Source organism: Callorhinus ursinus, unplaced genomic scaffold (assembly GCF_003265705.2).
Source record: "Callorhinus ursinus isolate GAN/ISIS: 27379988/994484 unplaced genomic scaffold, GSC_fseal_2.0 scaffold55, whole genome shotgun sequence".
NCBI classification, from domain to species: Eukaryota; Metazoa; Chordata; class Mammalia; order Carnivora; family Otariidae; genus Callorhinus; species Callorhinus ursinus.
In genome coordinates this window covers 6,131,010-6,157,495 of record NW_027397117.1, presented here as the reverse complement: position 1 = coordinate 6,157,495, position 26,486 = coordinate 6,131,010, and the positions used below count along the sequence as shown (strand labels likewise).

The following is a 26,486-nucleotide window of genomic DNA, read 5'->3' as shown; positions in this document are numbered from 1 at the left end:
AAACTTACAAGAAATGTAAGGGATAGGGGCACATGTTAAACTATACATCAGGGGATATGAAATCAGCAAACTCCAGAAATCTCCCGATTCCCTCAATGAATCAATTGCAAAGTAAGCACAAAAGAGTAGGAATGAGATAAAACATAGGGCATTCTCAACCAACTGCAAGGCACTGATCTTGTTTTAAACCTAATTTGCGCAAAGCATTAAAAATTATGAGGCAAACTCAGAAATATGTCTGTTGATGAGTAATGATTACATTAAGAAATTATTTCTGTTTCAATATAGTTACACTAAAAAGGGAAGGCCTTTTGTAGGTACAGACCAAAATATTTATGACCGAAATGACTGGACATTTAGGATTTACTTTTCAAAATAATGCAGGTGATAGGGAGAACAGTATCTGTGGTGAGGTGGTTAAGGAAGATGAGGGATAGAGATGAAATGATGTCTTAATTGTTGAGGTTGGATACATGTGCATTTATTACACTGTTATCTCTACTTTAGGATGCATTTTAAATTTGCCATAAAAGTAAGTTTTAAAACAGTATCTCCAAATAAGGCATTTTTCTCCCCTAATTCATATACTTAGTGGCTATTCATTTTCATTGCTAGATTATGAATAATTATAATTCATAGGATATAAAATACTTTGGTGGCAAGCTATCAAAATTTTTAAGATGACTTTTTACAGCAAACTTCTTTCCAACTTGCCACTGTTTTGATACCAGTACATTTCAAATCCAATTGAAAATTAAATTCTCACCAAGGTTGAGGGTCCTCCTCTACCCATGGGTATCTTAATGTCTAAGTAGTCACAGGCTACCATAACAAAATTCCGTAGACTGACGACTTAATCAACAGACATTTTCTCAGTTGTAGAGGCTGGAAGTACAAGATCAAGGTCAGCATGGGCCGTTTCTGGTGAGAACTCATTCTCTTCCTAGACAGCCACCTTCTCTCTGTGTCCTCACATGGTGGGGAGAGGGAGAACTAGCAGCTCTCCAGTGACTCTTCTTTTTTTTAAAGATTTTATTTATTTATTTGACACACAGAGAGACAGCGAGAAAGGGAACACAAGCAGGGGGAGTGGGAAAGGCAGAAGCAGGCCTCCCACCGAGCAGGGAGCATGATGCGGGGCTCAATCCCAGGACCGAGATCATGACCTGAGCCGAAGGCAGTCGCTTAACCAACTGAGCCACCCAGGCGCCCCATCCAGTGACTCTTCTTATACATGAGTCAGGGTCCTGCCCTTTATGACTTCGCTTCACCTTAGTTACTTCCTCACTCCAAATACATGAGGGTTCAACATATGAATTGGGAGGAGGCATAATTCAGTCCATAGCACTTAGTAACCTGTATATCACTAAACTTATTGCCATTTAGTAAGTATTCCATACTAAGCTCCATTATTTCCATGAGAATAGAAATGAACTGCTTTAGCAAACACTATACTCAACTTTTTAAAAAAGCTACAGACATTTTGTAAGGCAGATGGGTTGCACAAATGCATGTTCTCGAATATTTGAGGTCCCTCTTACAAACTGAATTGCTGTCTATCCAAAATTCCGATGTTGGAACCCTAATTTCCATTATTTCAGAAAGTGACTGCATTTGCAAAGAAGGACTTTAAAAAGGTAATTAAGTTAAATGAGACCATGAGGGTGGGCCCTAATCAAATCTGACCTATGTTCTTTCAAGAAGAGGAGATGGAAGGCAGCGAAGTTCACCACTCTACCACCAACACAGAAGAGGAGATGGAGACCAGAGAGACAACAGGGAGGCACATGAAAAGAGAAAGGACCATGTGAAGCCACAGGGAGAAAGCAACCATCAGCAACGCAAGGAGAGAGGCCTCAGGAAAACCTGCCAACACACTGACCTTGGACTTCTAGTCTCCAGAACTGTGAGAAAATTAAATTTCTGTTTTTGAAGTTACCCACTCTGTGGTTTTTGTTATGGCAGCCTAGTGAGCTAATATAATCCTTTTCTTTAGGGAACAAACATCCTGGCTGTTATTTTTCCCACCTTGGAAGAGAAGAAAATGAAACAAGACAAACAGAAGAACCCAGCTAGCTTTCCATTTCATTCATGCCCTTTACAAATTCTTGAAAACATTTTATCCAGTATCGCCAATTCTTTTCCTCCAATTCTCTGTTTAACCCAGCCCAATGAGGCTTTTGTCCTCACATGCCATGAAGTTACCGTCAAACTCAACAACAAGCTCTCAGAGGCCCTTGCAGAGCTCAGGGCAAGAGACCCAAAAAACTATACAGCTAAATTGTGAAAAGTTGTAAATCATGCCAATACAGTGTTAAATAAAATATCTATCATCTGACCTTGTCAAATGAATGTTTGTAATGACACTGAAGGCCAGGTTTTAATTTAGAGTTCTGTATTCCTTGAGTTTTCTTGATGGAACGTGGCAGTGTAGAAAAGCTGGGCCTGGGCCTGGTGCCCTTCCGTTCCCATCTGTAGTTTGGTCCCTTGTCTCAAGTTCAAGAAGCCTCACCTGTACGTGTGGTTAACATCCCAGTCCCTCCTCCAGGCTCCATCCCACATGGCCCACTGGCCCCAACTCCCACTAGCTGCACCCCCCAGCTCAGGCTCAGGCATATGCACAGCTGTGGTGCAAGGTGCTCTCAGGAGGATGGACCCAGAAAACAGATCCTCAAAGCCTGACTGAGGACATCTGGGCTGGGAGTTCTGGAGTCCCACATAACGAGTAACATGTGTAGAAGGAGTGAGGTGGGCTCCAAGTGGGCACATGTCCTTGGCCCTTTGAACTCTTCCACTCTGGGAAGGGGTACGACTTAAGGAGGGCCAGAGTAGGGCTCAAGCAAAAGCCTCTGTTGCTTGGCTTTGAAGGAGTCCGGTACTAGTCAACAATGACCTACGGATGCTAAACCTACTGGTCATTGTCACTGCCCATCTTACGGGCCTATCTATCTAAGGGTAACATCTGACACAACAGATCATTCCCACATCCTTGAAGCACTTAGCTTCACTCCTGCCTTTCCTCCTACCTCTCTGGCCACTCGTCATCAGTCTGGGTTCTCCACTTAGTCCCAACTCTTAATGTTAGGTTCTCCAGGGCTCAGTTTTGGACCTCTTCTTTTTGAGGCCTACACTGATTACCTTTAATGGTCTCATCCAATCTCAATGTTTTATATATGATCTATGTGCTAGTGATACCTAATTTACATCCTTAGCCTCAATCTCTTCCGAAAATCCCAGTCTTCTAAATCCAGGTACACCCTTCAATTCTACTTATACATTGAAAAGGCATCTCAAACTCAAAATGACTAAAGCCATATTCTCAATGTTTCCAGTTATTACTGGTAGCAACTTTACCTTTCCAACTGCTTAGGACAAAATCTTTACTCCCTCTAGAGCTACCACTCTACTCAAAGCTACCTTCATCTCTTGGCTGGATTACGACCACTCCTTCCTATCTGATCTCCCGACTGTGCCCTTGCCTGCTACTTCTGTCCATTTCTCCCAAGAGCCAGAGTACTCCTGCTAAAAAGTAAGTCAATTCATAACCTATTCTCAAAATCTTCCAGAGTCTCTCCATCATCAGAATAAACACCAAGGTCATCACAATGGCCTACAAGGTAGCCCCCACTGTATCTGGTTCCCCCATTATTTCTCTGGCCTCATTCTCTACTACTTTCTGCCTTGCTCACTCTGACAGTTTTACTGGCCACTTGACTGTTCCTCAAACAACTCAGGCATGCTCCCGCCTCAGGGTCTTTGCTCTTGCTGCAACATCTGTCTGAAATGTTCAGCTCCCAGAAGGCACAAAGCTCACTGACATCTTTATGTAAATGTCACTTTCTCAGTGAGGACTTCCCTGATCATCCTGTTTACAACTGTGACCCTGCTTCTACTTAACACCTTCTCATGTAGTATATATTTCACTTATTTCATTCGTGCTTTATCTCCTCCAAACTCCTGCTACCTCAACCACATTGCAACCAGATAGTAAGTTATCACAGGATTTTTATCTGTTTTGTTCACTGTTACAGGTACAGAGTCTAAAACAGTGCCTATAATTTAATAGACACTCAAAAGTATCTGTTTAGGGCGCCTGGGTGGCTCAGTCGTTAAGTGTCTGCCTTCGGCTCAGGTCGTGATCCCAGAGTCCTGGGATCGAGGCCCACATCAAGCTCCCTGCTCCGCGGGAAGCCTGCTTCTCCCTCTCCCACTCCCCCTGCTTGTTGTTTCCTCTCTCGCTGTGTCTCTCTCTGTCAAATAAATAAATAAAATCTTTTAAAAAAAAAAGTATGTTTAATTATCACTATGCATAATCTTTGAAAGGTCTGCAGTATGTTAAGTCAGCCTTCAAAATCTCCCAGAGAATGGCTTTTGGGGCTATTAACAAAGAGTGCGGCTTTTTCCTTTCCAACCAGGGCCCGGCAGAATGGCTCCCGCAAAGAAGGGTGGCAAGAAGAAGGGCCGTTCTGCCATCAACGAGGTAGTGACCAGAGAATACACCACCAACATTCACAAGCGCATCCATGGAGTGGGTTTCAAGAAGCGTGCCCCTCGGGCACTCAAAGAGATCCGGAAATTTGCCATGAAGGAGATGGGAACTCCAGATGTGCACATTGACACCTGGCTCAACAAAGCTGTCTGGGCCAAAGGAATAAGGAATGTTCCATACCGTATCCGTGTGCGGTTGTCCAGAAAACGTAACGAGGATGAAGAGTCACCAAACAAGCTCTACACACTGGTTACCTATGTACCTGTCACCACTTTCAAAAATCTACAGACAGTTAATGTGGATGAAAACTAATTGCTGATTGTCAAATAAAGGTATAAAACTGGAAAAAAAGAAAAAGAGTGCGACTGGGTCATAGAAAGCTAGTCTTCTAGGATTAGCCAATAAGGAGAGCTCAGAAACAGTGACTACATGAAAAGTGGCATGTGCGTTAGCAAACCTGTGGGCTTTAGTAATATAGAAAATCGGCCTTTAAAATCCTTATGCTCCAAAAAGTGATACTGCTGATTTTGTTCCTTGAAAAAGTGATCACATGTAATTTAAAATATTTTAGATAGTCAGGTATAGGATTATAAAATGAAAAGCAGCACATAATTACAGTTAGTTTAATAAATCTTCATCCTGGCATTTGAGACTTTTAAAAGCACTTGTTCAGTAAAAGGTCGAAAACCACTACACCAAGAGAAGTTAATAGCTCTCTTAGTATTATACATCCTTATTGATGAGATTGCCACTTTAAGTAATTTAGATAATATGAAGCATTTAAAAATCTTACTTATTTTACCTTCTAACAGTGCTTTATTTTAAAATAAAAAAATTATTTTCTTGTTTTTTAAAATCAATCCAGCAAAGGATTTTTCCAAAACATCCCACAGAAAGGCAGTAATGTTTAAACATGTACTACCAAACACTGATTTATTAAGAACAGCAATACTTACAAAAGAAACCCCATTTTAATAGAACCAAATATACTCTCCTGAGTAAATTTTTACGTGAAAAAGTACTTTCTAGGGAGATGCTACGTTTGTTCTTGTCGCACAGCAAAGAAACGGTCTGTATGACCTCCAGTGCCAGTACATTCCACTTAACAAAGAGATGCATTCCTGGAAACAAAAACAGAAGCTGAATTAATTCTGAAGATACAGAAGGTCACTGCCACACTGTGCCAGTGAGGTCCCCACATTCTACACTGACCTGCATCACTTATTCCCACGATTTGCCTGGCCTGAGAAACCCGAGCTAGGGACTCGGGGTTACGACAAACTTCACTTCCACACAGCAAGTGATTTTCACTTGGTTCCAGAAGATTTAAAGTTATGAAGTCTCTCCCATTTTTAATCTGAGCAAAACAGACATAGCGAATGGAAGAATCCAATTTTAAATGAGGGGGGTGGTGGAGAAAGAAGAGAGAGAGAACATACACAGAGAGCCATGAATTTCCAAACTATCAGAAATTCTTGGTCTAAACACAGGACATGTCTCCAAAATGTAAAAAAGATTCAAATGCATCAAAGTTTCTGATTCTTGGCATGATTTTAGCTGATTGGCATAAGTTAAAGGAGAAAGAATTTGACAATTTTTCCGAGCCAAACTGAGAAATGAGAAGACAAAGACTAGGCCACTTGGAGACAAATTAGAATCCCATGCAAAGATATACTAGTTCTCTCCACTGTCTGTCTACACATCTGACAGTTAACTAGAGATAAGATGACACTAGCTGAGATTTTCATTTTGAGGATAAGAACTTAAGGCCACCAATGTTCAGCTATCAATGCAAGGGCAAAGTCTAGCAAATGAAGGGTTTGCTCCTGGCTCTTAACAATTGTAGCGCTCACATATTTCTCAGTAGGCCCCAAAATATCTCATTAGCTCCGTGTAATCAAGAAAGGAAGGAACTAATAATATGTCTACTCTGTAGAATATGCAATTTTCCTATTATTTCTAAGAATCACAAAAAACTTCGGAAATTAAATTGTACTTCCCAATTTACATATGGAGAAACTGCAGAAAGCTGAGGAAGACTAAGTACTCTGAGCAAAGTCACCAAAGGCAGAGAACAGAACCAAGGCCGCATGACTCTATAGAGCTACGGCCCTTAGTAGGAAGAGCTAGTGGAATGCAGCAGGAAGAGCGTGTCCTTAGAATCTAAACATTTAGCCTTCCTTCATCTCTCCAAATTTAGAAATTCTGTTTTGATCTTTTTTTTTTTTAAAGATTTTATTTATTTATTTGAGAGACAGAGAGCGCGAGAGGGAGGAGAGTCAGAGGGAGAAGCAGACTCCCTGCTGAGCAGGGAGCCCGATGCAGGACTCGATCCCGGACTCCAGGATCATGACCTGAGCCAAAGGCAGTCGCTTAACCAACTGAGCCACCCAGGTGACCGTTTTGATCTTGAAAGTAAAATAATCAGCACGTTAAGGGTCGTCATAGAGTTTAAATTAAATCGGCTCCACAATCATCCCAATCTCATCATGAAAATACGAGTCAACCCAAGCTACCAAAAAAAAAAAAAAAGGTAAGAAAGTGTGAAAAAGAATATACACAAAATATGCACAGCAGGTAAGGAAAAAAACAACAACAAACTACGGCTATTTGGGACACTGGTGTGTTTTAAAATTATTTTTCACTTCCACATTCCAAATTCCCTAAACTCCAAACAGATCAAAGTTTTACAGATTATCCCTGGAAAAAAAAAATAAGACAAGAAACACAAATTAATAACTATTTAAGCATTCTGTTTCATCATGATAACAAACAGATGGTTTTAATATTCTGGAGGCTAATTCCTGAACAATTAAAAACACAGCAAGACATTAACATCTAATGAAACATTTTAACTACCAGTATATGCATCTGCCATTAATTCCCACACAGTAAGGTCTTGGATCCCCTCAATCTGTTCTTTATTAAGGAAAGTTTTTCCACTCCGAATTTAGTGAAGTAGAGAATTAACAACTGTTTTCAATCAGCAATCAGCAGGATATTTCGCCAATGTGTGCTGAAACCATGTACACTATCAGACTTAAATTTATTCTTATGATCGCTTTGATGTACACACATTTGCAATTTAAGAACAGCTCCAATTTTCTAATTAGGTGTTTCCCCCCCGCCAAACCCATGCCACATTAGTCCCTTTTATATACAACAGAAACTCTCACCGAGCTGTGTTGTTAGGGTTTAATAATGCCGCTAACTTTTGGTTCGAATTGCCAAAAATGTCCTAGCCTGCTATCTTCTACCATTCCAACAACATGTAAAGGCAACAATCACAAGAACAGGACAAACGGATGTATCATATTCTCAGATCTGGCAAGTTGAGACAGGATAACCAGTTACCATTAAACTGTTTCCATTCTTATGGTAATAATAATGCTGTACAAATTTGTTTGCTCTTATACGAATTTTCCAATAACTGTACATAACTGATCTAATTTAATCCTCACATAAATTTTCTGAGGTCATATAAAAAGTAAATTGTAATGTATCCCCCTTACAGACAAAGAAACTAAAATTCAGAGATGAGTGACCCAACCAAAAACACCCAGAGAGGGGTGGTGAGCTGAGCTACACTATTCCTGGTCCCTGGCTGAATGCTCTGTTGATTGCCCTGAAGGCAAAGTCTACAATTTGCTACACTAAGCAGCAGGTTCTTTTCCCAACCATGAGTATTACCATTTTTAAGGCTAAGTAAGTGGAGGTCCAGGTTAACCCAAGGTAAAACAAATAAGAAGAGGTGGACCTAGGGGCACCTGGGTGGCTCAGTCAGTTAAGTATCTGCCTTTGGCTCAGGTCATGATCCCGGGGTCCTGGGATGGAGCCCCACATCGGGCTCCCTGCTCAGCGGGAAGCCTGCTTCTCCCTCTTCCACTCCCCCTGCTTGTGTTCCCTCTCTCGCTGTCTCTGTCAAAATAAATAAAATCTTCAAAAAAAAAAAAAAAAGAAGAAGAGGTGGAACTAGGTAGGATGCACAGCTAGACCTTCTATCCCAGAGTCTGTTTTATTCCACAGTATTATGCTACCCTCCTGAGTATCATTATCATTCATAGGCAATGCAGGCACATTAGAACCAACTGCAGTGTGTCTGCTCCTCTAGGCAATAACAATCCTAACATTTTGTGATTTAATGACCAAATATTTTAGGGCAGGCAATTAGTAAATTAGCTATAATTATTCTGATATCTTTGTAATAGAAAAGATTAAGTAAATGCCATCACATATCTTGGTTATTTTTACAACCATGTCTCTCGACCCTGATTAACTAATACACAGTCTAATGTGGCTGAATCTGCACATATTAAATGTATTAACTTAGGAACTAAATTCTATAAAATGATGTCAAATTTCTTCACAGAATTACTAATAATTAAAGCACTCTTTAACATAGGGTTTTTGTTGTTGTTTGCTCATATTAGACCCAGACAAGCAAGTAAGTATACAATTCTACTTACTTTAGCTGTCTGAAGTAAGAAATCTGGATTAATCCAATGATAAGGTTAAAAAAGACCTCTAACCTACTAAAGTTATTTTTATCTCTTATTCAAAATCTATAGGTGCCAAGCAATTGTCTGATTTATAACTTCACTGTTAGTCTTAGCTCTAGGTATTTAGTAGAAGATTATCAAAGGGAAAAAGGTAGAAAAGTGTAGACTAGCTTATCAAAAAAGCTCTGCTAAATTTTGGTATTTATGTCTATAATATGTATACATGTACATGTATGCTACAGACTGAATGCTTGCATCCCTCTCAAATTCATGTATTGAAACTGAGGGTTCTAGAGGGCAGGGGGTGGGAGAATGGGTTAGCCTGGTGATGGGTATTAAAGAGGGCACGTTCTGCAGGGAGCACTGGGTGTTATATGCAAACAACGAATCATGGAACACTATCAAAAACTAATGATGTAATGTATGGTGATTAACATAATTAAAAAAAATTCATGTATTGAAACCTAATCCCAAATGTGATGATATTAGGAGGTGGGGTCTCTGGAAGTGATGAGGTCATGAGGGTGGAGCTTTCATAAGTGAGATTAGTGCCCTTATAAAGGAAACCTGGAGGGCTCCCTCATCCTTCCACCATGTGAGAAACTGGGAAAGAAGGCCGTCTATCAACCAGGAAGTAGGCCCTGAACAAAGAACCTGCTGGAACCTTATCTTTGACTTTCCAGGGCTGCGAGAAATAAATGTATGTTGTTTACAAGCCCCCCCCAATCTATGGCATTTTGCTACAGCAGCCTAAACAGACTAAGACAATTTACAATGTACATACACACACACATACATATACACAAACCTACGTATGTTATCTAAACAAAGAAACTATTAATACCAAAACTATCTTCATAGAGATGCCAGAGGGCTGGAAGCTACCTGTATAAAGAAATCACCAAAAATATTAAACACTGCAACGTAAAAAGATTATAGGGGGCACCTCCTTCATACTTCTTTGCTATTGCACAATAAATTAAAGCTTAATGATGTCTTTAAATCCAAGTGTTTGGGTAAATAAATACAGAGAGCTATTTTTAAAAATACAAGATAAATGTGGGATTCTTCCTAGCCATCAGGATAAACATATTTATTTTTTTAAAGATTTTATTTATTTATTCATGAGACACACAGAGAGAGAGAGAGAGAAGAGAGAGAGGCAGAGGGAGAAGCAGGCTCCCAATGAGCAGGGAGCCCAATGCAGGACCCGATCCCAGGACTCTGGGATCCTGACCTGAGCCGAAGGCAGACGCTTAACCATCTGAGTCACCCAGGCACCCAGGATAAACATATTTTAAATGTAGTATTTGCCCAATACTTACCCAGAGCAATAACATGGAGAATATTTTTTAAAAATAAGAGGGTATATTGCCACAGCAATGATTAGTGGTGAGATGGGAAGGAAATTCAAGTTGGGAGAGAGGAAATATTTTTAGTGTAATGATGTTTTATTCCTACAGCAAAAAAAAGTAATCCCTAAAGGCACATTAAAAAGTCATTATGGATACATATTCAGCACCTTTTCAGGAGAAAGATAGGGGGAAGGGTCTGCACCTTTTTTTTTTTTTGGCAGTTCTTATGAAAATTCATAAGCCAGATGGCATTCAATAAATGTAAAGAGCTAAAGAATTTAGTTTTATAGAAAAACATCAATTAGCATAGGAAAATTAGCAATTAAGCAATCATTATACAACATATATCAATATTACTAACGAGTAAGCATATACACTAAATTTCTAACATGAACTCTGTTAGAAACAAATATTTTCTGAAGCAATGCTATTTCCCTGTGAAACATTTATATCAGTACTTCATTATGGTAGTCCCGGAAACCATACCACATGACTGACCTCCTATAACAAAGTCCTTTCTGGATCTCCTCATAAACTGTAGTAGTTCCTCAGCAATTAATCTCTGGACCAATGTCATTTCCTATTCAAAAGTTTTTTAAAATTTATCAACTTTTTCTGTGCATGCAATTCAGCTTGGTCCTCTTGAACAAAAGAATTTTTGTTCAGCCATGATAGCGCTCTACTTCCACAGACTTTGTGGTCAGGTCTACGGGGTAATACAATGAGAAGACATCTATTTAAGCTCCACTCTTAAAGTTCCCTCCATAAGGAAGTAAAACCAAATCCAAAAATACCCTAAAGCGCAGAGATAATCTGTTCAAAGATGGTTATAACTGAGCATTTTTGCTGAGACTCTAAATGAAGACGAGAGGCTCCAAATGCAAAAGTCATTAACATTCAAAACAGTAAGAGGCTCATAAAGTTCAGTAAGAGGTATAATAAGCATACAGTGGTGCTATACAATGATATTCCTAAAATAATCAAGACAGTGACCAGGAGAAGAGTCACTACTGAAGCAAATTTTAACCTTAAGCAACCTCCTTGTTCGAAAGCCGATGCCTTCTAAAACCCTGAATACTGCTTAAAGTATATATTTATTTGCCATTTTTGTTGGTTTTCATCTAACCCCCAATCTGCTGTGACACTTTACTTGCTGACAATATGCTTCTCAAACATAGTTTCAGATGGAATCCAAATCAGAAATACAAATAAATCCAAGCCAGAGATATGTAAGTAACTGAAGGGTGAATTCTGCAGAACAAACATTTGTACCAATTATGTCTTTTTATCATTTCTGTTCTCAAAGCTAATAAAATGTACCTTTCCACTGCAGAGATTGGAAATATTACCAAAAGAAAATGTTTACAGAACCTGACTTTTCTAAAGAGATCATTGAAATTTAAATATACTTGTGAAATATCCATCCTTTTTCAAAATTTAATATTAAATATGGTCTGTAATTGAGATAGAATATATTTTTCTGCCCTACAAATGCAAAAGGTCTTTCTGAAGCAAAACTTCTGATCTGTGTGGAAGAATTCCAGAATCCTTGCTCTCAGCAGGTAGGGAGAGGAGTGTTCAGTAGAAGGCAAGTCCCAGAGAGACTGACAAGGAGCCCCCGAGTTACAGGGCCTCAAGCTAAAAAAGTCACTCTTGAGAAACCTGTTACTCCACAGTTAGATCTGGAAGAAATTCGACAAGTGGCAAACAGAAAAAAAGTGAAGGGGTATGTTTAGATCCAAGAGTTTTAACCTCAGTTGATTATTCATCCAAAGCAGAGTCTAAGAAAATCTGCCTTTACCTCTGCACTATGGATTCCACAAAAAAAATATTGATTCTATAGTTCTGGAGTCCAATACACAAGAACATGTACCCATTTCCTTTCTTACCTCACGTCCCTTCTCCTAACTTCCAGGCTTGATAAAGCAAAGGAAAGAGGGGTTTTTTGTTTTGTTCTGTTTTTTAAAGAAATGCTGATGAGGTTGAAGAAACACCCTAGGGCCTGGGCCTTTAGTGCATGGAGTAAATGGCTAAGAGCATGATGAGGCATGAGGAGTACAAATGTGTGAGAACCAGCAACCTATGGAATAAAAGAGAAACGCTTCTGGAATAGGAAACAGTGGTTTAAAACCTCTGGGTTCACGAGGTCAAAGAAAAATAAAAGACACAGTCTATAACACCAACTACTGGAGAATTGCAAAGTAATTCATCCCTCCGCTTGTTGTTTTTCCTTTGAGTGAGACAGAAACCCTAGTGAAACTCCAGGCTGTCAACCACTGGTACCCCACAGCTAGCCATGGCAACAGCTGCACAGCTCTGTTGTAATAAACTGGAACAATTTAATAGCTTTTATTGTTCTGCAGTGGTGTCTGAGCTTAGCCACTCTCCCCTCCTAGGACTCCAAGGCCCCGCAAGGGCAGCAATGAGAGAAGATCTCATTTACCTAAAAGCACTTATAAATTTTTAATTTGCTTTAACAAGTAAATTAACAAGTCCCTCATTCAGGCAAGTTTTATGGCTTCTTGCCACTTGGGGAAGGCCGTAAAAGTTTTATAGATAATCCAGAGCTACTGAGACTGCTCATAATAAATTGTCTGTTTCCTGTTATTTTTATCAAACCACTGGGCTTCTAATGACTTAAAGTCACAGTTCCCTTATATTCAGGCTTTTTATGAGGCCATATTTATAAACTCCAAAGAATACCTTAAATTATACTGGGCCCCTGCTAATCATTACAATTTTTTTTTTTTTTTTTAATGGGAGCTTACCTTAGCTTACGCCCTGCTAATAAATGCTGCAACATGTTCTGGAGACAGCATGCTGATTCTACATATTATTTAAGATGCTGCCTTAGCCAGGGTTTCCATTAGCAGATACTTTAAGGTAGCTGCAACCTGATCTGTTCTGTATTGACTCACCAATAATAGTTCTGCCAAGTGGAGTGTGGTACTTTCTAGACCACTGCATTTTTTCTTAGAAGAGAGCAGCCTGATAACTATACACAATACACATGGTGAGAGAAGCTGAGCCTCAAATGTGTAGACGAGAGCATGACCCTGTATTAACATTAAATTTAGCTCCTGGTTTCCAGCAAGCCATTCAGACCTGAATCGAAGACAGGGCAAGTAAGAAGGAAACGGAACAAGGGCCAATCTCATTCAAGTTTTCCCCTCATTATCAAGGGCCTATTATCAGCCAGGAATGCGGCTGGCAATGTGCAGAATACAGAAAGGAGTAAATATCCAAATTGACTGTAAGATCTAACATATTAATTGCAGGGATATATTCAGCACTAGAAATCAATGACCGAGTAAGGAGAATGAAGTACACTCTCAAATTCCATCTCTGACAAGGTGGATTTAGTGAAGGTGCCGAGTGCCCAGTCGGCTTTGTGATGACCTTAGTATCTCACACATATGCATGCATACACACACAAACACGCCAAGTAAAGAGCAAAAGGCAGGTGCTCTTCCAATTTAGTCTGTCTAGGGATAGAATCTTAGGGAAAAGTCATGATCTATATAAGGCCTTTAAAAAGAATGATTCAAAAGGCCAAGAGATCACATCACAGTTCACGGAGATACAACAAACCCTGCAGGATGTACACAGAGTCCTCGTTTCATTCATATTGATTTTCCCCCCAGAAAATACAACTTCACAGATTAGTATCAGCCAGTGTAATCTCACATGAAGGTTATGCGTCTAAATAATGACTGCTCTTGTGTGGCTTCATATTTCTGATTCTTATTTTAATTACAGCACTTTATTCAATGCTGCAGAGCATAAACCTTTTGGCCAAGGTATCAGAACCCAGTCACTGAGAACGCATTCATAATGATTCTTTTCAATTCCATTCCTCTCTGGGGGGAACAAAAACACAAGACAGCAAAGCTTAGTGTTGACACTGCCACAGACCATATCCCAAGGATGGTGTGTACATGTGGATACCAGCTCTTCTGCCCTTAATTTCTACCCTAATTTCAAGGTTATATTCTAATCCTTCTAGAGGATTAGATAAATAATCCTAGAGGAAAGACAGGATGATTTCCAGTTTCCACTTGAACTCAGAACTATTCTTCCTTCTGATTTTCTTGGGTTTAAGAGAATAGAAGATAGCTGACTACAATAAACGTTATCCCCCTAGAAAATCTGAAATAATAAACAGTAAAAATAATACAAAGTCATGTGAGTATAGTCCTTTATAGTATTTTCACTTTCATGATTTCATTCAATCTTCACAGTCCGTGAAATACTACAACCATTCCCATTTTACAGATGTGAAACTTTGTTCAGAGAGGTTGACCAGTTGTCCCAGTTCACAATAGCTAGTTGAGAAGCAGGGCAGCTCTTGAACCCAGTGTTGTGGAGATACAGCAAAGGGGATGATGTAACAATACCTTTGGTAAATACATCACGGTTTATATATGTGTCTAACAGAATGTCATGCTAGAATGTTACCTAACTCTCCTTAGAACTATGTGCTAAATTAAATATCTAGAGCTATATAGATCAGGTGACTTTGCTCAATTCCACAACCAAACAGACCCAGTTTATTCCTTGTAAATTGTAAAGCACTGACTTCAACAGGAATTAGGTAAGGTGCTTTTTAAGAGCCTATCACAGAATTTAGAGCAGATGGAGGTACTTAATAAAATTTTATTGAATACGAAGCCAATATAAAAATTGTGGGTATACAGTTACATGATTATTTATTTTAATCTGTCTCTCCAGCAGCTTATAAAGTACAGTAGAACAGAGACTGTATGCCTTTTTTCCCCCACCACTGTATCCCTAGAGCCTAGCATAGTATCTGGCATACAGTAGGTACTTACTAATGTTCAATGAATTACACATATTCATGTGTTAAGTGAATGCACATATTCGTGAATGACAGAAATAAATTAATGTTCATTCATTACCACTCCCAAAAATATCTTCAGAATAAAAGGTATTACATGCTTTCATAATGAGCATTATGGAGCATTATCTCTGAAAATGAAGAAAAGCATTATTAGGGAAGCTCTAAGAAGCATCTCATGGTTTACGAGACTCGTGTATGTGTACGCACATGTCTACAGAGAAAGCCTTAACCACATAAATACCTACACACCCACACACACACACACCCTTAATCTGTGATCTAATCCTGTCACGTTTACTGGTGATCGCCTTTCATTATCAAAATCATTAAAAAATATTTGCCCAGCCCTCTGCTTGTCTGCAGCGGGCAGCTTGCCAAATGTTTCCACAGAAGTAAATGAGATCATTCCTTGGTAGCACCCAAGTCCTTTAGAATTCAGGAGTTTTTCAGTTCACGTTTCAGGTTAATCTTTTCCTTTCTTTAAGAACAGAACATCCTCTTTGCAGATCTCCCTGAGGGCTTGGTATTTGCCAACATCAAACAGAACACACAAACCATTGCACCCACTTCCAAAAGCCTATTATACTGTCAACTGGCTTCCTAACTGCAACCAAGGGAGAAAACTTACAGACTCCTAAGCTTTTTTGGGGGAGAGGGGAGGGGAGCTGCTGGAAAGTATCCATAATTTCTCCAAGCTACCACTGCATTTTGTTTCACTAAAGAACTCCTAATAAGACGGGCACCATTCCAAGGAGGAAAAAAAGCAACTGGAACTCGCTAACTATAAATCTCACCCCCTTTTATTTCTTTCTCTCAAATTTTCAATTGTTGGCAGGCTCTGAGCATGGGGGACTGTCACGCATGGCTACCAATGAGTCTTTTCCATACTACTTAATGAATCCTAATAAAATGCAGATCCACAAGAAACCAGGTCCATAGCAGGGCAAAAACTGCAGCACTGCCTTCTGGTGCCGTATGAGTTGTTTTACTCTTCACGTTACGGTGCCTAGGAAGGGCTAGAGGAAAAGGGGGGAGGAAAACAGGCAGAGACAGGCTTTTAACTTTCAAATCAAACAAGTATGTTCTGCATGTTTCCTTTGCTTCTTTAGAATCCATCCAAAGTAATACAAGCCCAAGGGGAAACTGCGGCTGTCAGCCTGTACCAGCAGGGATTGGCCTCCTTAATTGTTAACAGAGTTCATGAATATCTGCTCCAAAGGACACCACTAATGGGTCCCAAGTAGGACAAGGCCTCCAAAGCAAGCAACAATATACAAAACAAGCAGTCATTGTGCACACACGCAAATACGTATATAAACACACAAATCCCTCGAGGTGGAACGTTAAGCCATTTATCTTCTCTACATGTCCACATTTTCATCTTTTCTTCCTATAAGTTCCTCACATTTGGTTACTACGGGGGAAACAGGAAAGTCCTCAAAGGGCTGCATGCCAGAAACATGGAATTGATGGGAGGGAGGACTACGTAAGATGAGAGCACAGGAGAGCGGCAAGAGGTGCTTTCCCCAAAGCGGCACATCTGTGTGTCTAGAGTGAGTCAAATCACAAAATGCTGTCATTTCCCTCACGCAGCCCCGAGTCACCTCTTCCAGGAAGGCTGGCCTGGCCTGACACAGCTGTGAAGCCTTCAACACATACAAAGAGTAGGTATGTCTTACAGACAGTAAACAGATTCTGGGGGAAATTCCTCAAAGGCTGTAGAGTTTAGATACCTGACAGAAGTTCTCTGTTCACACTCTGACATGCTCTATAAACACCTTACATGTTCTCTGCCACCTGTGTGTTAGCAAGGGTCACTTATTTTTGATACAGAATCTCCTGGCCTTAAGCCCAGGCAGCCTTGCACCTGAAAAGGGGTGACTCACTGTATGTGAGATGCATTGGACACAGCTCACCTGTACATGCCCTTTGTGTCTCCTCATAATCTTCTTCCTCTCCATTCTGAGTTAACCTTTCAACTTATAAACTGATAAGAAATGCATCCACTGTGGATAATTTCTTCCCTCTAGAGAAGGCTTTTCTCTCATGCAAAGCCTGTCCATAAAAGTGAAGGAAGAAAGACAACAGAATCACTTGTCTTGTTTAAAAAAAAAAAAAAAAAAATCCAACTGAAAATGTTGCTAGATCCATGAGTGCTATGGAGCCAAGCAGAGATTACCACCCACAATTCTTGACCTTTGATTTTTATTTAACAACTCATTTGTATAACCTCGATGAATGGAGGCAGCAGACCTGAAGAGATTTGCAGCTGAAGTTCTATCAAGTTGGAAGGATATGTCAGCTGCCAAGTCTGGAAATAGAGCCCTGCACAGCAAGAAAATGGTGAGAGATTGGTTACAGCCATAAGTAATTGATCTGTCTGAAAATACAGGCTACGAGTCATGGGATTAATGCCGGTGCTCCAGCTGGGCTGCATTGCTCATTTCCCTCTAGCTCTCTGACAACAAAGACATGCCTCTTTCTCCAGGGACAAGAAATTTTTATTAAAATCTTTATACAACTTAGCAGCAAAGCCTCTGTAAAAGCATCCTAGAGATTTGGGGACAGGGGAGGTGCAGCCATCATAAGGAAACCATCCCACAGTTTTCGTTTGATCTAGTTTTCATTTCAAAGCAGTCACCAGCCTGCTTCCCGTGGCCAAACGTGCTTGCCCCTCAGCTCAGCAGACATGGAGAGGGAGCCCCACTAGTGGTGAGCTTAGCTGGAGAGATGTGGATGAGTAGAGCGGTGGAGAGCTGCAGGGGAAAATAAAGTGGGAAGGCATCCAAAACTGCAGCTGTGCTGGCCCATTAAAAAGCTGAAACTCATTCTGCTGTTCGACCTCATGCTTATCACCACATAACTATTCATCAAAGAAATTTCAGTGCAATTAATTAAATTATTCCCATGTCTGTGCCACAGAGTCATTATTCCAATATCAGCTTTCACTCACACTCTCTTAAACTCATGTCTGCATGCCAAGTCACTACTCTGGGGTTGTCCAGTCTCAATAAAGCTGTGCTCCTCACCACTCACACAGGCTATCATTTCTCTTTTTTATTGCCATTTATTTTCCACTAGGATTTTGCTGCCAGTATATTGGCAGGACTTCCAGTATATGGATGTAATGAAATCTACCACAGACACTTAACACGGGGTCAGGATGGAGCTCAGCTCATGTGAAGCTGTAATATAATAAACAAATGCTTTCAGAAGGAGGATTTTATCAGCTCAAAAATAGAACGTGGTATCCTGTGGTACCAAGTGCAGAAAAAAGTTGGGAGTCATTTGAAAATTCTTGTGGTAATTAAGTTTATGGCTGAAATATGCCTAACATAGGAAATCTGAGCCATAGCAGATTCCTTTTCATCTGTCAGAACTGCTTTATTACAAAGGAAGAGGATAAAAATGTACTGAAATTGTGTTTTTTATACCACCATCTCCTTAGTCACAGACCTGTAAGGGGCACACTCATAATCTGGGGCATCTGACTCTTGCCTGTGGAACTTCTTACTGCTACAGTTATAGCAAAATGCAAATGACATTAAGAGAGTAAGTCCCTCCACCTGATAACCAGTAGGTAAATATTTAAGGCTTTTCTCTTTCCCTCATATCACCAAAGACAATTACAGCAGTGGGACAACTACAGAAATTGGCACTAAATGTATTCTGACAAGACGGCAGCCTTCAATATAAATACAACATTGGGAAGTAGATAGCATTTCAGGCAATTTAGTGATCATGTTGACTCAGAACTGAAAAGTAGGAGCTCAGACAATCACCCCAGGACCCAGGCTCGAGGACCATCTACTCCTCACCTAACTTCCAAGACTCTCAGGAGGTAAGCAAGCCAAACAGGACAATAAGTGATTATACACAGAGGCTCCAGTACCTGAGCTCCATAAAAACCTTAGCAGTCCCAAAGTTTAAAAGTGGACACACACAATGTTTTGTTCCAAGTGCAGAGACTTAATCCTAACATTCTAAACATCAGATGTGTGGTAATAACTTCTAAACAAACTACTCAAAAATTTCTTCTTTATTAGTATCAGGAGTGTATTTTAATATTGGATTTTTGGATAATAAAATGATTAGCTGAGAATCAAAACAGACTGAAAAATCTTCCATATTTGATGAAAATCCAAAAATCTAAGAGGCTTGAAGAACCCTAAGTACAAGAAACAAAAAGAAAACAACACCGATGCAGATGATAATCAGATTACTTATAAACAGTAATAGAAAAATTCTTAAAACCATCCAAAGAAAAAAGACACATTATGTGCAGAAAAGATAAAGATGAGAGTTAATTTTCTCATAGAAAGCAATGCAGTTAAGACAACAGCAAAAAAAAAAAACATTTTTAAAGTACTGTGAGAAAAAAAACCGTCAACCAAGAATTCCATACACCATTAAAACATCTTTCAAAAACAAAAGTAGGGCACATGCATGGGTCAATTGGTTAAGTGTCCCACTCTTGATTTCGCTCAGGTCACAATCTCAGAGTCAAGAGATTGAGCCCCACATTGTGCGGAGCCTGTTTGGGATTCTCTCTCTGCCCCTGCCCCTACCCCCACACCCGGATTCAGGGATGTGCACACGCTTATGCGCTCTCTCTCTCTCAAAAAACAAACAAACAAAAACAAACAAAACAAAACAAAAACCCACAAAAGTAAAATGAAGACTTTTTTAAAACTACAAAAGCTAAAAGAACAAATCACCAGCAGACCTTCACTATAAGAAATGTTAAAGGATGTCCTTCAGGCCAACAGTAAGTGATAAGAGACAGAAATACAAATCTGTACAGAAGAAAGAAGGGCATCATAATGCCATAAAGGGCATCATAAAGGGTAACACAGAGAAACATTTTTTTATTTAAGTATCTTGAAAAGATAATTAAAAATCAGTGTCAATGTAGTGCAGAGTTTATAACATACACAGAAGTAAAAAAATATGTAACAAGTATACAAAGAGAAGGGAGAAACAAAAGTATGTTAGTCTAATGTTCTTACGGTATATATGAATTAATGTAGTATCATGTGAAGGTAGACTGTGAAAAATTAAAGACATACCAGAACACCTAAAGCAATAACTAAAATAACAAAAAGAGTTTAACTGGCTATTAAGCCAAGAAAGGAGATAAAATGAAATCATGAAAGAGATTCAACTGATTTTAAAAAGGCAGAAAAATTAGAGAGTGGAGAATAAAAAACAGATGGAAAATTTTTAAAAATAGAGAAAGGATGAAATATTTAAACCTAACCATATCAAAAATCACATAGAATGTAAATGATCTAAATATCCACCTTAAAAAGGCAAAGATTGTATGATTCAACAAAAACAAAAAAGATCCAAATATATGCTATGAGAAACATACTTTAAACGTAAAAACACAAGTTAGAAGCAAAAGGATGGAAAAGAAACACTATGCTAAGAAAACTGGAAGAGCTCTATTTCCATAAAACAAAGAAAAGAATATTTCATAATAAAGTCAATTCATCAAGAGGACATAACTATCTTAAATGTTTATACATCTAAAAATATAAAGCTTCAAAACAGATGAAGCAAAAACTGATAGTACTGAAAGAAGAAAACAGACAAATATAGTCAAAGATTTCAATATCCCTTGATAATTGATAAGACAAGTAAACAATCAGAAGGCTGTACAAGATTTGAAGAACATTATTAACAATAATTAACATTTACAGAACACTCCATTCAACAACATAGGAGACATGGTCTTTCCAAGTACACATGGAACATTTACCAAAAATTGACCATATTCTGGGTCATGAAACAAGTCTTGATAAATTTAAGATCAAAATGGCATTAAAGGGGAAATTAGAAAGTATTTTGATTTGAATGATAATCAAACACAGCATACCAAAATTTGTGGGAGAAACCTAAACTAGTACTTCAGAAGTGAAATTTATAGATCTGTACTTGAAAGGAAGAAAGCTTCATCCAATGCCCTCAGCTTCCACCAAAATTAGAAAAAGAACAAATAAAAACAAAAGAAGGTAGAATAGAAAAAATAAAAACAGAAATCAATGAAGGAGAAAACTGAAAGACAATAAAGAATATCAATAAAACCAAAATCTGTTTTCTTGAAAAGATCAATGAAAGTGATACCTCTAAACCAGACTAATCAGGAAGAAAATAAACAGGAAGAAAACATGAATTACTAATATTTAGAATGAAAACAATCACATCAGAGCAGATTCTAGAAATAATATGTAAATATATAAAAGATACAAATAACACATAAAGGAATATTATGAACAGTTTTAGAGCAATAAATTTGACAACTCAGATGAAATGCACAAATATGTTGTAAAACACAAACTACCAAAAGCTCACTCAAAAATAATTAGAAAACTTGTATAGTTCTATATTAAATAAATTGAGTCTATACTAAAAAACCTTTCCAAAGAAAATTATAGGCCCAGATGGCTTCCTTGATAGGTCCTACCAAATATTTACGAAAGAAATAATATCTAATATTATACAAACTCTTTCTGAAAACTGGCATTCTATCATGCTAGAATTGCCTTGATATCAAAAACAGACACTGGAAGAAAACTCTAGAATAACCAAATTCAACCATATATAAAAAGGATAACATATCATGATGGGAGTGGTGCTTACCCCTGGAATAAAAAGGTTGGCTCAGTGTTTGAAAAATCAATTCATGAAATTTACCATATTAACTAACTAAAAAAGAAATAACCATATTATCATTTCAATAGATTCATAAATAGCATTTGACAAAAACCTAGTATCCGTTCCTTATAAAAATTCCTCAGCAAACAAGAAATAGAAAGGGTTTTTTTTTCAAACACAGAAAGTGCATCTAAGAACAACTTACAGCTAACATCCTAACTAATGGTGGATAACTGAATACTTTTCAACCTATGATCAGTAAAATGATAAGATGTCCACTCTCACTATATCCAGTAGTAGTAGAGATTGTAGCTAATGCAATAAGACAAGAAAAAGAAATCAGTCATCCAGACTGACAAAGAAGTAAAACTATCTTTATTCACAGATGACACTGTCGACTATATATATAATACATATAAATCCACAAAAGAGCCACTAGCACCAATAAATGAGTTTATCAAGGTTAGAGGATACATTATAAATATATAAAAAATCAACTGTATATGTATATACTAGCAAAGAACCATTGAAAATTAAAATTAATAAAACAATACCATTTAAATAGCATCAAAAATATGTAGGGATAAATCTGACCCCAAAAATGTGAAAGATATGTACAATGAAAACTACAAAACCTTTCTATGAGAAATTAAAAAACCTAAAGAAATAAAGAAATATACTATATTCATGAGTCAATAGACTCAATTTTGCTTAGATGTCAATTTTTTCCCAAATTGATCTAAATCAAAATCCTGGTGTGCTTTTTTAATTAAATTGACTAAGTGATTCTAAAATTCATATGGAAATGCAAGGGACATGAATAGCTAAAACAAGATTGAAAGAGAATGAAGTTGGAAGATTAACATCACCTTATTTCAAGACATTTTAAAGCTACAGTAATCAAGATAATAATTATGGGGTGCCTGGGCGGTTCAGTAGGTTGAGCACATGACTTGGTTTTGGCTTAGGTCATGATCTCAGGGTCATGGGATCGAGCCCTATGTCGGGCTCCATGCTCAGCATGGAGTCTGTTTGTCCCTCTCCCTCTGCTCCTCCCCCCACACTCACTCAGTCTCTCACAATCTCTCTCTCTCTCATATAAATAAGTAAATAAAATCTTAAAGAAAAGAAAAGATAGTCATTAAGACATGGTAATGACCAGGTAGACCAGGCTTAGGAAATTGTTTTCTTCCTGTAAAAGGCCAGAGAGTAAGTAACACATTTTATGTGTTGCAGACTACATATGGCTTCTGTCACATTTTCTTTTCTTCTTCTTAACTTCTGCTTAGCTCACAGGCTGTAGAAATCAAGGCTATGAGTTTTATTTGTCACATGATCCTTAGTTTGGCAACTCCAAGATAGACAAATTGATCAATGGAACTAAAATTGTAACTCTTCCAGAAGAAAACATAAGGAAAACTTTGCAGCTCTGGATTACAAATGACATTTTAGAAATGACACCTAAAGAATAATCCATTAAAAAACTGATAAATTAAAATTCAACAAAACTTAAAACCCTGCTCTTATGACACAATTAAGAGAATAAAAAGACAAGCCACAAACTAGGAGAAAATATTTATAAATCGTATTATCTGATAAAGGTCTTGTAGCCAGAATAAAGAACTCTCAACACTCAGTAAAGCAAAACCAAACAACCTATTTTTTATAAATGAGCAGGGCATTTGTACAGGCAGTTCATCAAAGAAGATATAGAGATGACAAATGAACACATAAAAAGATATTTAACATCATTAGTCATTGGGGAAATGCAATTCAAAACCACATTAAGAAACTATTACACAACTATCAGAATGGCTAAAATGAGAATGACTGGCCATACCAAGTATTATAGAGGATATAGAAACAACGGAACTCTCATATAACGCTGGCAGCCATGTACAACAGTACAACCACTTTGATTACTGTTTGGCATTTTCTTGAAACACTTAAACACCCAGCACATTATTCAGTCATACTCCTAGGTATTTACCTAAGAGAAAAGAATGCATATTGTACTTGTACACAAATATTCATAACAAAAAAAAATAGGAACAACCCAAATGGCAATTGATAGGTGAATGTGTAAACAATTTATGGTATAGCCACAGAATAGAAATAATAAAAGCAATAAAAAGAAATGAACTACAGGGGCACCTGGGCGGCTCAGTTACTTATGTGTCTGATTCTTGATCTCAGGGTTATGAGTTCAAACCCCATGCTGGGCTCCATGCAGGGCATAGAGCCTATTTTAAAAAAAAGAAGAAGAAGAAGAAAAGAAATGAACTATAAATATAAAATATTAAGTGAATAAATTCCAAAATAATTTTGCTGAATGAAAGAAACTCGACTGAGAAAAAGGAGTACATAATGTATTAATTCCACTGATACAAAATTCTAAAGAATGCATACTACTCTACAGTGTTGAAAAACATTTCAGGGATTACTTGGAAATAAGGGAAGGTAGTGGGGTAGGAAGGTGACAAAGACAGAAATTACAAAGGGACAGGAGGAAACTTTTGGGGGTGACAGATATCTTCATTATCGTGATGGTGGTAACGGTCTCAAAGACTTATACATATATCAAAACTTACCAAGTTGTATACTTTGAATAAGAGCAGTTCATATGTCAATTATACCTCAATAAAGGTGTTTAAGACTAAAGCAAAATACAACAGGCTATAATTATACTATATCACTGTACACGAATACATTAATTTGATCATATGTATCTAGTATGTGTATATGCAGATGATAACCAAAGAGCAATGGCCATATAAAATCACCAAGAAATATCAAGAAAATAAATTATCAGGCAAAGAGAGGTCCAGGAACAGAATGATGGGGGTAGGGTAGGGGTGGGGATGGGAATCAGCATTAAATGAAGAACCATTAGGGCGCCTAGGTGGCTCAGTGGGTTAAGCATCTGCCTTTATCTCAGGTCATGTTCCCAGGGTCCTGGGATTGAGTCCCGCATCGGGCTCCCTGCTTAGCAGGAAATCTGCTTCTCCCTCTCCCACTCCCCCTGCTTGTGCTCTCTCTCTCTCTCTCTCTCAAATAAATAAATCTCATTAATGAATGACTTCACAGACCAGAAGTCAGTGATTTCATGAAGTCTGAGGGAGGAAGGTCAACAGTGTTCAAAGACTGAAAGCTCCACAATATAAGGGAACACGTCTGCCTCATTTCCTAACGTACCCCCGGCATCAGGTTGCATGCATAACAGGCACTAAGTAAAATGACTGATGACTGGATGGGTGGGAAATAAACAAAATCACTAGATTTTATGACTTGGGAATTTACTGAGGACCTTATTAGAAAATGTTTTAGCAGAGAAAAAGTAAAGGCAGTCTGCAGTTGGTTAAGGGCTGAATAGAGGCAAGGAGGTGTTTTGCTAACAGGAAATTCAAGAAACACAGGACTAAAAGGGCAGCTTTCCCACTCAAAGTTTCCAAGGAGGATTAAAGTTTTTATACCCACTATATACTGTTCTTGAACTTCAGACACAGTTCAGACTGTTTGGAACAATTTTAGTCCTTTGGGAATTCCATCATTCAAACCAGAAATAAAGTACTAAAAAAGTCCAGCTGTATCTATAAATATTTTTAAAACATATGCAACAAGTAAAACCTCCCCTCTTTTCTCTACGGAGACATGTGATCTTAGCCTGGCTTCTGCTTTGAATTAGAAATGCTCCCCACTCCCCAGCACAGGATGATTTTTAGAAGTTTTTAAGACAAATTTCCTTGTAGGAGAGATTACAATAAATCATCCATATACCATAAAATTTAATTTGGAAGTTCCAGGTATTAGCAAATCAACATTGCAGGCACGTAGTCAACACAGGATTGAAAAGCCATTTTATTTCCACAGTTACATTCTTAGGATTAACGAAATTATTTTTGGAATGGATCTTAGAGGTAGAGAACCACAATGTTAATAATACCTCCCTTCACATGCATACACAATGCAAAAGACCACCACCAGGCAAATCAATATTTTAAAAGACACACACACACACACACACACACACACACACACACACACACACACTCCAAAGAAAAACCCACCAAAGTTTTCCTTTCCTTAAAGTGAACACTAACTGGCATCAACTGGGTTTTCATTTCTTCACATTTACCAATCCATTAACAAAAGTCTGATTTCCATTTCCTAAAAGTGACTTTCAAAGCTATTAGATCACCTTGCAATTCTGTCTATAAACTTTAGCAAGCACATTTCATTTCTAGTTAAAGTAGATTAAACAAACATTCCTCAACTTTGAGTCTAACATATGAGTGGAAATAACTCTTTTCTTTAACCAAAAATGACTCACAAAAATATACTTTTACTTGAGCTGTCTTAGCTGGTTAAGTAGAGACAGAAGACCATTTTCCTTTGAATTTCTAATCCTATTTTTTAAACTTTCTTTATTTTTCAAGACTTTTCACTTTAATAATGTTTCCAGAACACCAAATTTCTTCTATTACTGCATTCTTTCTCAGAGTAATGCAAAATAACAGCTAGCCTCCACCCTACTCCCACTCCCTAATCCTCGAGGATTAGGGCTTGGGAGAGAAAACCACAAGTAGATAAATCCTCAAGCATTTGCTATGAAGTAAACGCGC

The 26,486-nt window shown here is 38.2% G+C and overlaps 2 protein-coding genes across 6 annotated transcripts in view; one reads left to right on the top strand and one right to left on the bottom strand.

Annotated features, from left to right (window-relative positions):
* The window catches only part of AUTS2 (activator of transcription and developmental regulator AUTS2), a 1,158,197-nt gene that overhangs the window by 629,056 nt on the left and 502,655 nt on the right, over positions 1 to 26,486 (bottom strand). The gene's annotated exons all lie outside the window — the stretch shown is intronic.
* Positions 4,427 to 4,928, top strand: LOC112817419 (large ribosomal subunit protein eL31-like). The gene has a single exon (XM_073884156.1). The coding sequence runs from the start codon at positions 4,427 to 4,429 to the stop codon at positions 4,799 to 4,801; it is 375 nt and encodes a 124-aa protein (XP_073740257.1). The 3' UTR covers positions 4,802 to 4,928.

Excerpts from the sequence above, each read along its gene's own strand:
- LOC112817419 (XM_073884156.1), top strand. The coding sequence starts at position 4,427 with ATGGCTCCCGCAAAGAAGGGTGGCAAGAAGAAGGGCCGTTCTGCCATC.